The 17,629-nt window shown below is 40.9% G+C and overlaps 1 protein-coding gene across 10 annotated transcripts in view; it reads left to right on the top strand.

Annotated features, from left to right (window-relative positions):
• LOC135493600 (glycine receptor subunit alpha-2-like) overlaps nt 1-17,629 on the top strand; it is a 387,954-nt gene that overhangs the window by 363,325 nt on the left and 7,000 nt on the right. For all 10 annotated transcript variants that reach the window (XM_064781063.1, XM_064781068.1, XM_064781066.1 and 7 more), the window contains 4 exons: nt 8,930-9,030; nt 13,084-13,151; nt 14,308-14,525; nt 15,049-15,131. In XM_064781063.1, coding sequence (XP_064637133.1) covers nt 8,930-9,030; nt 13,084-13,151; nt 14,308-14,525; nt 15,049-15,131 — 470 coding nt within the window. The remainder of the gene's footprint in view (nt 1-8,929; nt 9,031-13,083; nt 13,152-14,307; nt 14,526-15,048; nt 15,132-17,629) is intronic.

Here is a 17,629-nt window from a genome sequence, read left to right as displayed (position 1 = left end):
GGAAAAAAACAGGACAAAACACATTTTGTTTAGACAAAGCTCTCGGTGGTGCTAGAGGTTACTTCGGTGATGGCATTTGCTGTTATCACTCACACACTTCATTGTTTTTTCTCAACGTTTCCATTAGTCTAGACAAATAAAGTCAAACCGGTAGGCGACAGTTTGGATGGCAAATCAAAATCCATTTGCCTGTAGGATATACATGTATGACCCTTCTAGCAATCACAATGGTAAACATGATGAAAATGTCACTTTACAAGTCATTGCACTTATGGCTGTGAAATTGTAGCAATATTTGTGTTGACTCAGACTCACTAGCTAGGCAGATAAGACCTGCGATTGGTCACCGATATTGCCATCACATCAGTTTAAAAAAAGGTTTGAGAGCTGAACGTCAACCAAAATTATTTGTTCTGTAAACAATATTGAGCATCGTGTAAAGTGATGGAAGGAAACCAGCGATGTCAGAGCCTCTATTATCATATGATCGAAGACTTGCCCCTACTGGGAGTCCAACCTATGAATGAAGAGTTGGCTGGCGCAGTCTTACCGCTGCACAACTGATGTGACAGCAAGGTTGGTGTTATTCATCCGGACTCTCTTGCGTTTGCGTTACCACTACTATCGAGCTCCACAAACCCATGATGGGTTCCATCGATTTACCCGTCTTCTCGGCACAGCGCTGATATGAAAACTTAAAAGAGGGCAAAGGTCAACGCCAATCGCAGGTGGTCAACCTCGTCACTTTTTTGGCAACGGTCCAACTAATGCAAGTGTTAGTGCATTTTTAGCATCCGTTTAATGGGCACATGGTTGTAGGCAGAAATTCGTTCTCCTGGGATATCCAAAAATGAAATGGCCAGGGCCATTGTGCTCACCTCATGTGGAGGAAAGATGGATAAAGAGCATGGTCTTGTGTCATGTAGTGTTAGGTTTGATGTAGGTCCAAGCAATTACAATTTCCCCAAAATGGCCAATTTACAGTACATGCGACCTCTGTGACCTTGAAAAGTAGGTCAAATCAAAGAAGATCCGGGTGACACATTGAATGGTTGTTAGAATTAGATGTACCTATGATATAAAATTGGTGCCAATCGGGCAAGTCATTACTAGGAATAATGGCATTTTGAAGAATTTAGGATTTGGCCCCCTCCCTGGAGGCCAAACGGCAAATCAGATCGCACCAAACTTCGGTACCTGAGATCACCTGACCAAGGGGTACATGTGTACTTAATTTGTGATCAATAGTCATTGCAGTTAAGAAACGTGCCATAGTTACGGCCCGACGGCGAATTTACGCCATTTGACCTCTGTGACCTTGACAAGAAGGTCAAATTAAAAACCTGTGTGACATATACTGTATGGTGGTTAGATGTACCCATGATATCAAATTGGTGGCAATCGGGCAAGAAGTTAAGGAATAATCACATTTTTAAGGTTTTTGGATTTTGCCCCCTGGTGGTCAAGTGGTGAATCATATTGGACCAAACTTCGGTCCCTGAGATCACCTGACTAAGGGGTAAATGTGTACCAAATTTGGTATCAATAGTCATTGCAGTTTAGAAACGTGCCATCGTTACATCCAAACGGCCAATTTACACCATTTGACCTCTGTGACCTTGAAAAGGAGGTCAAATCAAAAACCCGGAGGATATATGATGCACCTTTGCTAGAAGTACCTACCATATTTTTTTCAAAATTTCCCGACTACTATTAAGGGAGATATTGCATATTTTCACTTTTAACGTTTGGCCCCCTGGTGGCCAAACCATGAAACGAATCGGACCGAAACTTGGCCTCCCAGGTGTCATTACATAAGGGTACATGTGTACCAAGTTTCAACTCAATAGCTCTAACAGTTACGAAACGTGCCCTGCTAACGGACGACGGACGACGACGACGACGACGACGACGACGACGACGACGACGACGACGACGACGACGGACGACGGACGCCACGGTATGGGATAAGCTCACCTCTGCTAAGAGGTGAGCTAACTAGCTTTAACTCCACAAATTCTAAAGTACTTTTCATCTACCTGTGTCTCTTGCGCCATGGCAAAACTTGAATTATCTCCATTTTAAATCGTATTGTCGTGGATATTAATCATATTGTCGGATACTACTGCAGTTGCCGAGATCGTTCCGAAGAGATCTTCTGGGTCCAAAATCGAGGCTACTTGCCTGGGCCACAAACAGCTTCTGGGGCGGAAAATGTCAAGGGTTTGGGTGAGTGATTTAGCGATCTCAAAACATTGTGGGTCAAGATGGGTGTTATTGTTAGCCTATATATCAAGAGACACTCAAGAGTATCCATCCTCGATCCTTGAGACATGTTAAAGGGGAGTTGTTGCCTTTTGGTCTTAGCGGGCAAAAGACGCCCCTGCCCCCCCCCCCCTCCACCCCAACCCCGCTAGCTATCCCCCCCTTAACTCTAACGTTGTACATTAGTCTCTGATGACACTGGCTGCAAAGGATATCGATGTTCGTTGTCATGATGAAAGTCGTTAGCCAGACTTGAATATGCCAGATGTTTTATCACTAATCTGTAATGTGGCCTTGCCAAACCAGCGAAACAATGATGTGAAATACCATGGTATCACCCTGCGTCTACTAATTTTCGTGCGTTTGGCGAAGCAATACACAAAAATAGCATGTGTAGTCTGTACCTTTTAGCATTTAACGCATGAGCTTAAGTCGTCAATAATCATGTCTACGCATCCATTATAACAAAGCCTGATAAAATATCTGATGAATAAAGCTTACTGGAAAAAGCCGTAAAGGCAGATGTTGTTGCTTTCCCTATAAAAACATTGTAACTCTGATCAGATTTTGTCTGGATATGCGCCATGATATACCGCGGCGGAATTTCCTTTGACTTGAGCCTTTTCTTGTGACAGAGGTCGTTTGGAAGCGATACGATCTGAACATAAGCCTATATCTTACAATTGATACAGTTTGTTTATCTCAGTAACCGTTCTGAGTGTGTGATTTTACCCATATTGCTTTGAACTGATCGAGAGCCAAAACGGCAGAAGTACAGATTGATTCAATGCATCGGCGGTTGGCAATGTTACCAGGTGTTACCGTGTGATTGGGTTTTGTAAACACATTTTTGACATTTTCTATATCAGATTTTCCCCATTGAGAAAAAAAAATGTTCTCATTCACGTACCTTACATGTCGATGTAACATCTGTTCCGCGTATATCAATACTTTCATAAAATAGACAGCTAGAGAGACCGCGTCTTTCCATAGGGCCGCAACACAGAAAATGTGTCGATCTGTGATCAGGGAAATCAGAAACGGAATCACTCAAAAACTTTACAGCTGTATTAGAGCAAAAAAATTCAGCGAAATAGATCTGTTGGGATTAGCTTCATCTGATGTATTTTCAAACTCCCTCCATTCTTTTTCGGCATGGGACCAGACACCTGTCGGCGTACACGATGGTAGTCATCATCACGAGTCGTAATTTGACGCTACAGTATTCATGTCCTCGGAATTAGAGAGATAAAATTTGCATTCGATATCTTCTCAGGACGTTGAAACGATTAGATAGTGTTCTATATCAGTTTTCATGATCAGTATCTCTACGTCTTGGAAAGCTTTTCAAAGTACTCCGCTAAATTTATGTGCATACACATATACGGCGGAGACCGTCGGTTATGTCATGCCGGTTTTCGACTTTACGAACACCTTCAAGGCATCAAAATTCATCTTCTTCGGTGGATTAAAATTGGTTACTTATAAAAGCTGAAATGAAATGGCCGAAGTGGTCGAAATGGCCGAAATGGTTGGAATCATGGAAATCATCGAAATGGCAGAAATAGGTGTCCTAGAGCTGTGAGGAAATAATCGATGCTGTTGTGAACTATAGACATAATATAATTAATCTCAGTACCTTGTTCAAGCCGTGCACCGCGCCACGGTTTCACGATAGCATGACAGGGATAGTCTGGTTCCTCTGACCAACGGCAGATGGCGTCACGAATACAAGTCAGTCAGAGGACCGAAAGGAAAATCGTCATTGTTATTATTGAACGAAGTTATGGCACGCCAAAGCGGAAAGTGTTCAAGAAATTAAATCAAGGTGTATTCAAATTCTTTAACAAATCATCAAAACTTGCGATTAACTAAAACATGTACATGTACAATGACCAGTAGCATTGGCAAAATAAAATTCCATCTCAAGTCACAGTTTTGACTGTGAAATTGTCGAAATTAAGTCTTTATTAAAGGGACTCGAAAGGCATAACATTTTGTGGCACGTTCCTATTCTGAAAGGCGCCCGTACTTTCCCATGCCCGAAGGAAGGATTATATAGCCTAATAACATTAAGCCCCGCGTGGTGGCGCTGAGGCAGCCACTGCAGATGGCCTAATTCTAAACGATTTTATTTGTGTTATCTGTGACAGAATTCCGGACAGAATTTATCTTCGGCTAGGTTATAAGGACGCAAAAAATGCTAACTGTTATTTTTTCATGGAGTAGTCATTTTCAATCACGAATTACACAAATTCGTTCGTTAGTATGCACTAGCAGATTTAATACAAGCAAAATATTTCATGTTTGAAAATCTGTAATATACGTTGTCCCTACGTATAAGCTCCCACTTGGTGGCCAGTGCGTAACCACTATTGGTCGATTACGGGCCACTCTCTGTAATGTTATGCAAGAGAGTAGTTGAGTCACTCTACATACCAGGCACTGAAAAACCTTTGCAAGAAGGATTGCGGAACTTTCCTGTGCCACAAAATGTATGTCTTAGAGTCATTTTAACTAATTTTGACGGCTCCCGATGTCATTTTGGCAAAGGCACATTGTAACAAAATGCCATGAAAATATAATGTCCATGCCATTACTGTTGTGGCAGTTGGAAAATAAAAATCTTCAGCTTCATGCTATTTCTGACTATGCATCGCATGTAGCCCTGACGCAGTGCACGGCATAAACAAAGGTAGGCTAAAAAGATTAGTATTTGGCGGTTGCAACCATTAGTTGATTATACTATGTCTCTAGTTCACAACAACATCGATTATTTCCCCGCAGCTCCCTGTATTGACGCATGTTTCAGCCATTTTGATGATTTCGACGATTTCGGCCATTTCGGCTATAATTTCGGCTTTTATAACTATAAGTAAATGTAGGCTATGTCGGGGCTCAAGAAATTAAAAAAATACATATTTGTGGCTAAAGTGAACTTCAGCATGTTATGTGAATTGCGACATTTTTGCACTAAAAATTACATGGAAAAGATACAAACAATCGCACGATCGTCATCCACTTTGTTTTCAACAATGTCGGCTTTTAAGCATGAAGTGTAGGGCAGAAATCGATAAATCTTGCTGATCTGATGTGATATACGTACACTGTACTGTACCGGGTGCTGGTTGCGGGATCAGTCAACCGACCACCCCGCCATCTTACGACATATTATAGAACCAAGGTAAACACACTGGTTTGTGATTCGTAAATTGGGTTACCGTTAGCTTACAAAAGAAAATGTCCGTCCTCATGGTAAATCATGTGTGGTAAATTTTTTTAACCAAATAATGAACACTCCCTAACCGGAAGTAGTAGACCTCGTTCCCGATTTCCAATTGCATGCATTTCATCGTGTTTCTGAATAGGCATAGAAATAGGTACCACTTTTTTGGTTTCCCCATATTCATTGCGCTAAGCGTAATATTGCGCTAAGTACTGTAAGCTTTTTCTAATAACTAGTACATGTATCAGGCTACTGATTTTGATATTTGTATGTCCTGTCTCTGCTTCCATTGTTTACTGTGGCGCTATTCTTACTTCGCAACATCTTGCATATTATCGACTTTTATCACAGGAGGTATTGTTGTAAAACTAAAGACGAATAAAAAAAATATCATGACACAACAAAAGAAAGTGCATTGAAAACCCGCCACCAAAGATGATGAGAGATGGGAAACGCCACTACAATCCTTGCGTAAACATCTGATATAAAGCCGTTATTGATACTGCCGTAACGAAAGTACCGCACAAACACTTGTGAAAATGGCACGACTGCAATGGGTTCGATATAACATACCTTTACCTTTCATAACTAACAGCGCGATTCGACAGTTGATCACGATTTTAACATTTGGGGTGACTTTTTCATCAGGTTAATTCTCTGGGCGATTGAGTAATATAAAGGAATTCGCTGTCCAAAACGACGTTCGTTGGTATGGGTCTTTCTGAGGCACGCGTCGGACCGATTTTACTTCCTAAGTATCAATAACATCGTCGGAATTTGCCGCGAAAGATCACGATCATTTGCCATGGAGTGACTTCTTCTCTATTCATCGCCTCGTGAATTGGTTATTGACAAAACGATCATATCGAAAATAGGTCAAGAAAAGTGATGATTTAGACTAGTGGTCGCTTTTACATTATGTAGTCAAGAAACTGTTGGCAGATCAACACCTCACACACCAATTTCGATATTGGAGACAAAAAATAAGCAACATCACCATACAGTCCATGTGACGACAAGTGTCCAGCGCTTACATTGTATTATGATCGCCAATTGAAAAACTTGACGCAGTCCTTCCTACTGAAAGCTACCAAGGTCGAAAATCATAAGATTCTTATAAGATTCCTTGCTCAGTCCTCACGTACATGAACATCCTTTACAAGATTCTTGTAACATTTCTATCTTAACTAAGAATCTTAAAAATATTGTGAATATTGTAAACACAATACACAAAACTGAACAAGATAACATGTTCAAGATATCCAGTCGTGGCTCAAAATTTTTATTTAGACTAGCTGAACGTAGTAAAAATAATTAAATTTGTGGGACCTCTCAAGCAGTTTGTTGACTGGAGTCAGTAATGTTATGCAAGGTTATGCAATGTTACTCAGATGACCAGCTCGCATAATCAACTACCCGACGGAAACTCGAAACTGCTAAGATTTATCAATGAAAGCTTATTCCCGCCGTCGGTTTTAACCGGGCCGTTCAAAATTCCCCATCGCGTTTCGCGATAGGTTTCCTTTAACTAACAATCACATAAGAATCTTATGAGAGATTTCAAAACAACAGTCGTCTTTTCCGATCTGAATTAATTGTAAGTATAGATCACCCACGAAGATAAACAGTGTCGCGAGTCTTCATAATTTGTTTGGACCACAACTATGACCTCTAACCAAAACTAAATGCTGTACTCCCGCCCCTCCCATACATCAGCGCTCTTCTCATTTTATAATTAGGTTTGTCGTTATAAATGTTATATGTTGTATAGTAGCATAATGTTGTTCTAGTGCGGTTTGTGTTGTTGTTTTGAAAAGGCGTACATGTAAGCATTTTTACCGCCGCGTTTATAACCAGCCATTATCGATTTTACCAGTCTTTCAAAAGACTCTGATTTTACATATCGAAATTATTTTTTTTTAAATTTCATCTCTCTAACTTTCTTCTTATTGTGATTTAAAGTCTTTCTACATGTATGTGCTAGTAGCAAGTAGCGTCGACAATGCCAAGACAGCGAATTAAGACTAAGAATGTGAAGCTTCGAAAATAAAAGGGCGACCCGAATCGCCCTGAGCTTAGATAATACGTTTTATTAATTAAACACCAAGACAAAAAATTAAACCTTGATTATGTCGCCCTGAACTCCTACGGATAACACCGTACAAATCCAGCGAGTTTTGAGGAAGTGACGGGGTCGTATTTGCCATGTTTCGGGCGTGGCAGTGGGTACTCGTATAGGATCTTGCAAGAAGAGTTCAAGAACCTCGTTAAAAGGTTACCTGAAACGCTTTTATTAAAATATTAACTTGGGGTATAAATATAGGGCATAACATATGAAACACAAGTGTGAAAACCGAATAAAAATCAAACTACTCATCTCAAATCTATAGCAGTATGTAATTCAAACATTCCAGTTGGTGCAGGAAAAACATATTGATGATGCACATTGTGCTGTACTGAAATAAAGATTTGATAGTTCCATGCTTATATTTTGATTACATTGTCACAGGTATGAGCTTTTAGCAAACATGTTGATACCCAATTTTAAGATATAGGCATGAAGCTATAAAAAAACTTTATTTCAGTACAATGTACATCATCCGTTTCTTCTTCTCCTGCACCACTTGGAATGTTTGAATTTTCTACCTGCCATGACTTGAAGTTGGGTAGTTCGATATTTATGCTGGTTTTCACCACCATTTGTTATCTTATGCCCTATTATTTTCCACTAAGTTAAAAAGTATTGCAGGTGACTTTTAAATACCACGTCGCTATTCTTTTTGACTGATAAGCACACCTTACTATAGTCTGCATATTTGTGGAATGCATTTTTTGACACAAATCAAGCAAAAAACAGCCAACAGTGGCGAAATCTTTTGATAGGAACCGAATTATGCCGTAAATATAAACACCTAATCTATGGTCAAAATTTTATACCTGCATGTAGGCCTAGTAGTCCGAGAGACACATGTAAAGATGCTCTTGGACTAGTATTTACTCCACATTCTTAATCTTAACGACTGATACTATTTAATGCATTTTGTGTTTCCTCGATCACTTAGTATTTCAGTCAAAATCACTATTTATTGACATCCGTCCTGCTTCGCGTTAGTGACGCGCAACGTCCGCGCGATTTATGCGCAGAGTTGCGCGCCAGTGAGGCACTAGTGACGCGCTAATCTCGCTATGTTTCAGGTAAATTACGCACAACCTACATGTACGCTCGACTTACGCGCGACCTATGCGCTGGGTAGCGCGTCAACCACGCGATTCACTGGATGTCAATTGTGATTTTAACTGTACATATACGAATGCTCATATAAACCTGTAATTTTGTAACGAGATAAACACTTATTTTCAGAGTCACCAATCTATCCATTGCTCTCTCCCCGCGACTAACACTTTCAACTTATTCGTGATTTTCCTCTGATTTTTCAGTGAACTTGGAAACAGCCAAGCAGCATTGCCTTCAGAACACTTAAAAGAGAAACTACACGACAGACATTATGATAAATTCGTCCATCCGACAAAGGAAAACGGTAAGTCTTTGCCTTTTCTTTTAAGGCGTCTAAGAAACGAAACAGAAACGAGTTACAATTTCTGAGGTTAGTTCCATCGGCAATTCGACATTTGCGATGGTAACTGCAAGTCAATGCAAGTAGTAGTCAGGGAGTATTCGCAAATCTCCCGAAACACCAACCTAAACGCCTTTGAAATGGTTCGACCTCATAACTATGTCGAACAATGGGATAGGCGATCGTGTTGCCGTTTAGGGGGCTTTGCGAACCCCCCCCCCCCCCAAAAAAACGTGTCCCGCCGCCGTTGTGGTTATTTAGAGACACATCACCTTCAATACCCCCTGAGACTGAAATCACAAAATGATATTTTTGTTCCCGGACACTTTATCATGAGACAAATTTCCCTACCGCTCTAACTGTCCTCATTAGAAACCGTACCACAAGTGATGAAACACAATTAGAGCACAGTTAGAATGGCAGTCTTGAATGTAATATTTTAGTTTGTTCGGTACGCACTCGTTATTAATGATATTACATGTACCTACTTTGACCGAAACTAAAATTGAACTAGCCGAATCACTGACTAAGGTAACCATAATCAATCATGAAGTCTTGAAATAAACTGTGCCTGCAAAAAAACGTGCGGTGACTAAGAAAATGGGAATGGTTTTGTTGGTTAAGGAATAACCAGCATAAGTTTCAACGTTTGAATTCAAATGATACTATACAACAGTGCCGAATCAGTAAAGGTATGTGCATTGCTTGAACTATTAAAAAAAACTGTCTCCGTCCTGTTGCACCAGCAAAAACTCTCCGTGGGCCTCCTTTTCTGAGCCAAGTCAAACCACTTCTAAACTTCTACATTCAACCTACAGCTAAATCGTTTCAGCGAAGCTACACCTGGACACCCTATATGCCAGGAGCCATGGACAGGCTTTTAGATCAATGCTGATGCCTTTACTGTTTGAACTAAAAGAGTGGGAATTCATGCTATGATTCTCCCGAATGCCACATATTTTGTTCGAACGCTTACGCCTAAGATGCAGCCTGGCATTGGCACTGAGATCCAGCACAAAATCTATATTTAGACTAGCTGAACAGAGTAAAAGTAACTACGTGTACGATGTAAATTGGTGATTACCTCGGATGCGGTTCATTGATTGGAGTCAGTAATGTTATGCAACGTTATGTAATGTTACCCAGCTTACATAATAAACTACCTGTGGGGAACTCAAAACTGCTGAGATGTATCAATTGAAGCTTTGTCCCTCCTTAGGTTTTTAACCGAGCCGTTCAACCTCCCCCCCCCTTTGTTTAAGCGTTTTGTGATAGGTTCCCTTTAATCGGGTGACGCCCTAGCATGGCCTCGTCAAAGTGAGGGAAGCTGTGAGTTGGGTGTGTGCGGTCCGTTCAAGGGCCCGGTTAAGAGGTTACCTTTTCACTGGATTTTCTCGGAGAGTGGTAGGTCTTGACTCGGAGATATGGGAGACCTTTCAAGGTGCTGCTGATGATTTCTACCACAGGGTGGTCTCTCGGGATGTGGACTGTGGCGTAGCGTTCATAAAGGGCCAACTTGGGCATAAGACTTGTTTATAGTTTTCCGTACAAAACTGGCTTCCTGCAGGACTGCTCCAAATAGGATCACTAAAAAATCAACGAATTGCCTGAATTTGCGAGCCAAGTCAAAAACTGTCTCGCAACACAGTGGCTCCGAGGTCTGCACCCCCACGCCGAGGTCTGCAGACTACCTTTGCCAAAATGAAATGGTAACATATCATATCCCAAATAGAGCTGAAATTAAATACATGTACTTTCTCTTTCTAAAATCGTATGGTCACTCAAAATATACAATATTTTTTAGTAATTAGTGAGGCATGAAGTTTGGGTGTTATTTTCACACGTTTCTTAAACAAGATGATGCTTGGAAGAAAAAAAAACGATCACATCTCAATTTTGGATTTATTTTGTTGGGCCACTCCCGCCCGTCTTTGTGGTTGTTATTTTCATTCCACGATTGCAGGTCACCTGATCTTTGAGATTTCGCGGGAAATGAAATTGTAAACAAACGCACGTGCGCAGTTCCAATGTCAACCAAAATGCACCAGATGATTGCTGGACTTGGGTTTTCCCGGTGTTTTGAAAAGGGTTTCTTAAAAGGGACTATAGGTAGGAGCTGGGAGGTTATATTGGTGGTCTTAATTTTACTAATATGTACAGTTAGGGGGACGGGAACTGTGTTCGCCGTGCGTTTACTGACATACGCAAGCATCTGAGAATTACAGTGAGGGGGACAATTTTGAGCGCACTGTACATTTTTACGATTATTTGCATGGGGGGGGGGGGGGGGGTATGTGGGGACGTATCTAAAGAAAGTGCGGCCCCTTAGTAATAAACATAGGACAACCAAGAGGCAAATGCGACCAGAGACTGATGCGCCTACTAAAAATATAACCTTATAAAGGTACTGTACGGTATTTGTATGGTATTGTAGGGTAAATGAGGGGGTAATTTTAGCCGGGGCAAATTTCCCCCTCATTTACCTTACAATACCCTAAAAATACCTTAAAGTACCTTAACCAAGGGTAATTTTGTTAGTAGGATCGAAGTGGGATATCTCTACTCTTTCTGATTGCATGTGTTCCTTGAAATTTCAAGCGCTTCTCAGTCCTGATACATGTAGCCCTTAACAACCTCAATACAAGAGGCAAATACATTGCCGGTGCATCAGACCAGTCAAGGTGTCAAATGCATGCAACCTGACGAATTCCTGCATGAAATTCCCGGGAAAATCCATACCCGTCTTGGTATTGAAATGCGATGTGTGGACCACGTGCGTTTATTTACATAACGTGACCTGCAATCGTGGATTGAAGATAACCTTTGCAAAGGTATAATCTACAGACCGGGCGTAGATGGGCGTCGGGTGTCGGGCTTGATTCTTTCATTTCATCATAAGCCCAACTCAGATGGCGCTGTTATCTCAATGAAGAACCTGCACAACAAAACCTGTCAATGGGGGCCCTGCAGGCAAGTGGACCATGGTTGTAATGAGAAAGGGTCAATGATTTTTGAATATTTCATCCCTTAATTACTCTACATGGGGAAATAGCACTAATAGTGTTGTTTTATTGGTCCTTAATTCTATTTTGATGAGTTTGATGAGGAGAAAATCAACAAAACTTAATTTTAATGGAAAACGCACTGGAAGTGTACCATTCAGTACTGGCGCTGCCATCTGGATTCTAAGTTCTTCAGGTTCCTCATTTCAGAAAAATTGCAGACTCTGCCCATTGCACGCATTAGACGAAATTACGGAATTTTACAATCTGATGGAGTGGTTCATGATCAAGTGCGATTAATTATGTTGTTTCTCACCACTCAAAGAGAGTAAAAGAACACTCGACGTGCTACTTGTTGTACTGCTGCTCCGGCGGGCAGAAAATGCATGCTGGGATCGGTCTGCAGACCGGGGATATGATTCTCAAGAGTCAGGAGAATTCAGTTTATGAATTTAAGGGCTTAAAGGAACCACCTCAACAGTTGCTTTATGCCCAATATGTTTAAGATCATTATTTCAATAACCTGTGGATTATCTCAACAGAAAGTTGTTTACAGGTCTGAATAATGGTTTCTCGCACGACACGCGGGTCAGGGGGAGTTGAAAGAGGATGAACAGCTTGTGATTAATAATACTTTTAAACATGTTCAATGCCGTACATTTTCATTGTAATGTATGACTGTATACATATATATATATCTAATCCCGACGAGGAGAAAATGCATGCTGATCTCGGTATGCAGGGAGACCAGGGACTTTCTCAAGAGTCAATAGAATTTAGGTTATTATCTTAAGGGACCATCTCAGCAGTTGTATTGTGGTTTGATTTGATGAAATCTAAGGAAAATATTCAAGCAATATTCATGAATACATGTAGATATGTATTTTATGCCCACCACCATCAGTCCTCTTGAAATCAAAAGGAAAATTGCCTTGACCTGACTACTTATTTGGAAGACTCTTGACTTAAAATTTTCTACTGGGAAATCATCAGGTTTTTCTCTTTATCTTTCTAGATACTGCGACGATAGTACGTGTAGGGTTATATATCAATGGCATCAGCTCGATTGACGAGATTAACATGGTAAGAAATAAATCACGGTCTCTCAGTGGCTCGATCATGACTGTGATTCATTTACACGGGGGGAAATTATAGAAATGCCAAGAGGTGAAGATTATATTCCGGTCCATTAGGGGCAGCAAGATGTTATTGTCATTGATTTTGACCATTCGGCCACCGGCAAGGCTGATCGAGAGGTATTGTCGTTCTCTGGAGCGTGTGTGTTTCCGTATGACGGTCCATTCCTCTGTGTCCGTCCATCAAGACGACATTGGTACAACGGGCTGCTAAAGAAGTGTTGCAACTACTGACCATTCTAAATGAGAATAGAGAATAATTTGAAAACAATTTGTACTTCTTTGGTAAGTTGCTTATTACTGGCTCGTATAAAATAAGAATGAAAAAAGTACAGAAAAAAGTTGCATTGATTGGTCTTTAGATTGCCGATGAAACATCTTTGTTTGTTCCGATATTTCAGTGTTCTCGTACAGTACTAGAGAGCTAGAGAGACCATTCCGTTTTAATAGGGGGAAACACAAAAAAAGTTTCTGCCTATGCCTATCGTTCAATGTTCCCAAACTCTAAGGGTAAACACCCTAGAATGGAAACACACAAACACGTTACACGGGATCCGATCACTGATTTACTATTGAGCTATCGTGGTTCAGTGTTTTTTGGGCACTGTGTGATACAATTTATAGCCAGCAGAGATTTCACGGTAATTTCATACTCCATTTAATCATTTTAATGTGAGTTGGACGAGTTAGCATTTTACGGTCTCTGATCAAATAGGCGTCAGACACCCTGAAATGCTATTGAACTCTCGTCGGACGAGTGATAGTCAGTAATTAGATAATTGTCCTTGATTTGTTGACTTGTGACAATCGATCCCGATTTAAAGGGAGTCAATGTCTACTTAGGTCATTAATCTGGTATAATGTTTGACGAATACAATGGATGGAACCAATCACTATATTGCAGCATCTTGCATCGTTTGTTCCCCTGAACCTTTTCTAGTGGATAACATTTCATATTACACTGGTCTTGTCCCATTGTTAGATTCAGTGGTGTTTAATCATAATTTCTCTTCATCCCATTTGGTCTCATGAGGACAAAGTCGCAATACATCTAGAAATCCGGGATAAGATCGGTTTAATTAATGATGTTTTCTCCCGTGCAGCAAATGGTGGAGGATGTATATTTACGTCAAGAATGGATGGATGCCAGGCTGAAGGATCTCTTCAATGGCACCATGTCCATCCACGGGGACCTCATTGATGACTTCTGGCAACCGGACCCCTACTTCCCCTCGGCGAAGTCGGTGAAGATTCACACGGTCTTGTCCCAGACCAGGGCCATGTATCTCGAGAGGAACGGCAGGATCACGTTTAGCATACGGTACATACTCCTTTCTTTTCAGGGTACTTTAAAGGGACAACCTGGGCATGAGAAATGTGGGTTTTTCTTACAAAAATGGTTCCAGTAGGACCGCAATATCACCAAACAGGATCATCGACCATCATTTTTTGGTTGGGTTAGGAAATCCGAGGCCAAACTTCGGGGGCATAGCAAGCTTTTTGGGCGGGGAGGGGGAGGGGGCAAAATGTACACACGTTTTGAAATTCTTCGGCTTTATTCATGGTCACAACACATTTTTGGTGACCTACGCGGGCATTTCCTACTCCCCCTGTCCCCTGCTCCCCTCCCCCTCCTACGCCCCTGCAAAAGTCATTAGGCGAGCAATTCTCTTCATGCAAATAACAGCCTCTTAGCAATAAGATGTTAACAGATGCTTCGAAGTGCCCCACTGCATTTCCAGCTGAAATAAAACATGGTTTCCCCGCGTGCTGAAGTGACGTTAAAAACGACACCTGGAAGAAACACGTTAACTTGACCTTTACTTTGTTTAATTTTGTTCCAGACTCAGCATCGAGTTAGCGTGTCCCATGCAGTTCGAAAATTATCCGATGGATGACCAGAAGTGTTCATTGTACATAGAAAGTTGTAAGTAGACGATTGTATTTTGCTATGCTCGCGTTTTAGCTGGAAGACAAATCTGTCTCAATGGTATTGTTGTCCTGGCGAGTGAGACCGCAGTGATTTCAGTTCCTTGTGCAAAGGATAGATGTCGATACCTGCGCATGTAGTCAATCCCATTGACTCCGTGGTTATCTTAACCTGTTGCTGAAGCAAAATAATCTTAGTCCAAATTTCAGCGAGTGGGAATCGAGGTTTATCAGTGGGTTTATCAATGTATAAAAATGCTTGAAGTCAAAATGTATTTTTGGCAAGAAAAACTGTAAATCAGCAGGAAACACACACATTTGTTCCGTTTGAAGCACTTTAATTATGACCTATCGTACGATAGGGATCGGATTTTTAAGTTGAATTGCCCTCATTATGTCAAAATGAACTTTTTATTGCTTACATTTTGTATTTATACAGGGGCTTGATACTTCTCCGTAATCTCTAGCTCGACATTTGACTTTAGCATTATTTCTTGTGTTCTATATCTATGACGGCACTCTAGGTCCATTTAGCTACAAAATTAAGAACTTTGTATTTGTTGATCTATCGAATAATATTGTAAACCACATCCATGTCAAATCTATCTGAAAAATATATCTCGGCGAGAAAAATGCCGACACAAGAAATACATAATTCAGCGATATCAGTTCATTTAGCTTAGGATAGGTGGCAATGGATGCTAAGTCATACCCGAGCAGCTACTATCCCACCACTGGTCAAAAATCCAGATAAGATTATAACAAGATTCTTAAGATTTTATTCAATTTTGCATGCATGTTGGCCAGAAAGACCCTGACTGACTGCATTGCTGACTATGGACGGGTGTTCTCAAAGGTACCAGCTGTATGAAAAAAACAATCACCTGTAGCGAGCTTAAACTAATCTTCAAAATGAAATAATTTAGCACGAACTTTTGGACATTTTTTAAATTGCCTGTTACATAATGAAGAGACAGGATTAATTGGGTCCAAATACAACAGATACATGACCAACTAGATATACCATTCTCTGCTGAAAACCGCATTCATGTCTTATTCTATCTCTGTGATATTTAAAAAAACCTGTGGACATTTACTTTCTGGAAGGACTGTACACGCAATCTTATAAAGGCCAGTTTATACTCGCTCGCCAACCCACAGTTTCGGTTTGGTAAGCGAGTAGTCCGCGCACTACGCCGACTTGAGCGGACCAATCGTCCGACTAAAACCGCAATGCTCGCGCTTTCGTCCAGGCAATGACGGATCCGGCTAGCGTGTTTCGGACGCGTTTTTGTTACGCTTCAATTCCTCTTATACATGTAAAAGTTTCCATTTCATCTTTTTGCCTCCAGGGTCACCGCTTCGACCACCTTCAACAGACTTTTTCAGCTTTGTGTACTTATCTCTCAGGTATTTCCACCTCTCTTCCATGTCTTTCCAGTGACGGTCTGTCATCAAATTGATGACCAATGGACACCCAGCTCCCCTCGCATCTGCCATGATCCCTGTACTCGGACAGAGAGCTATTGTAGAGCTTTGGATATTTCCGAACCTCTTCGATCAAACGTTCATCTTCAGTAGTAGAAACAGGTTGTTTCTTCCTCGAAGACATGGCGATAAATGTAGACTTCGCGGAAAAAGTTCAATCTGGGTTATGTCCAACGGATTACAAACGTTTCAGGTGTAAAGCGCAAAAAATGCGAGTTGTCAGCTTTTCTCCGTGTTCCGCATGTCACATTTCACTGGTTACGCATGGGTCTTAAGCTAGATTTACATGTATACGTTGAAACGGATGCGTGATACGTTTCCATTTCCAGCATCCGAGTTTCCGATACACATTTATACGTAATATCGAGCGCTTTATTAAGGGCAAAACTTTTCTATAGATTCCCATGCATTAAAGCATTTTTTTGAATCGTGGTAATCAGCATGCTTCGGATTGTACAGGAACGGACGATCTCGGACAGCGTTCACCAAGTCCTCCACGAAATTTTTCTTCAACCCTGTCTTCCTCGGCATGGTTTCGTAGACAAGGGTCGACTTCAAGGAAAGTATATCCCAAAATGACGTCATTTCAAAGGAATTTCTATCCGTTCACGTACCTGATAGCACGGATGCGTTGGATTCGACCAACGTATGCGCTTAAACGCACCCGTTTTATGCAGTTGTCGGAGATATGTGAATGCGCAAAATGGTTAAGCATGTGTTGAAAAATTTTCGTTGGACGGATGCGTTAAACGCATACGATATACGGGCTATAAAACGTATAAATGTAAATCTAGCTTTAGGCGAGAGAGCGGCGACTAAAATTTCCGTTCCGCATGTGGGTCGGCGAGCGAGTATAAACTGACCTTAAGAATTTTATCTGTGATTTTAACCTGGGAATCTTTGTACACAATGTCATTTCATTTAACTTTCATTTATAAGCGTTTATGCTATTCATTGTAAATTTTCCCTTCTTATCTAAGGAGGAATAAACAAATATATATATCCAGA

The sequence above is a fragment of the Lineus longissimus genome, chromosome 9 (assembly GCF_910592395.1).
Source record: "Lineus longissimus chromosome 9, tnLinLong1.2, whole genome shotgun sequence".
In the NCBI taxonomy this organism is placed as follows: Eukaryota; Metazoa; Nemertea; class Pilidiophora; order Heteronemertea; family Lineidae; genus Lineus; species Lineus longissimus.
This window is presented reverse-complemented; position numbering and strand designations above follow the sequence as displayed.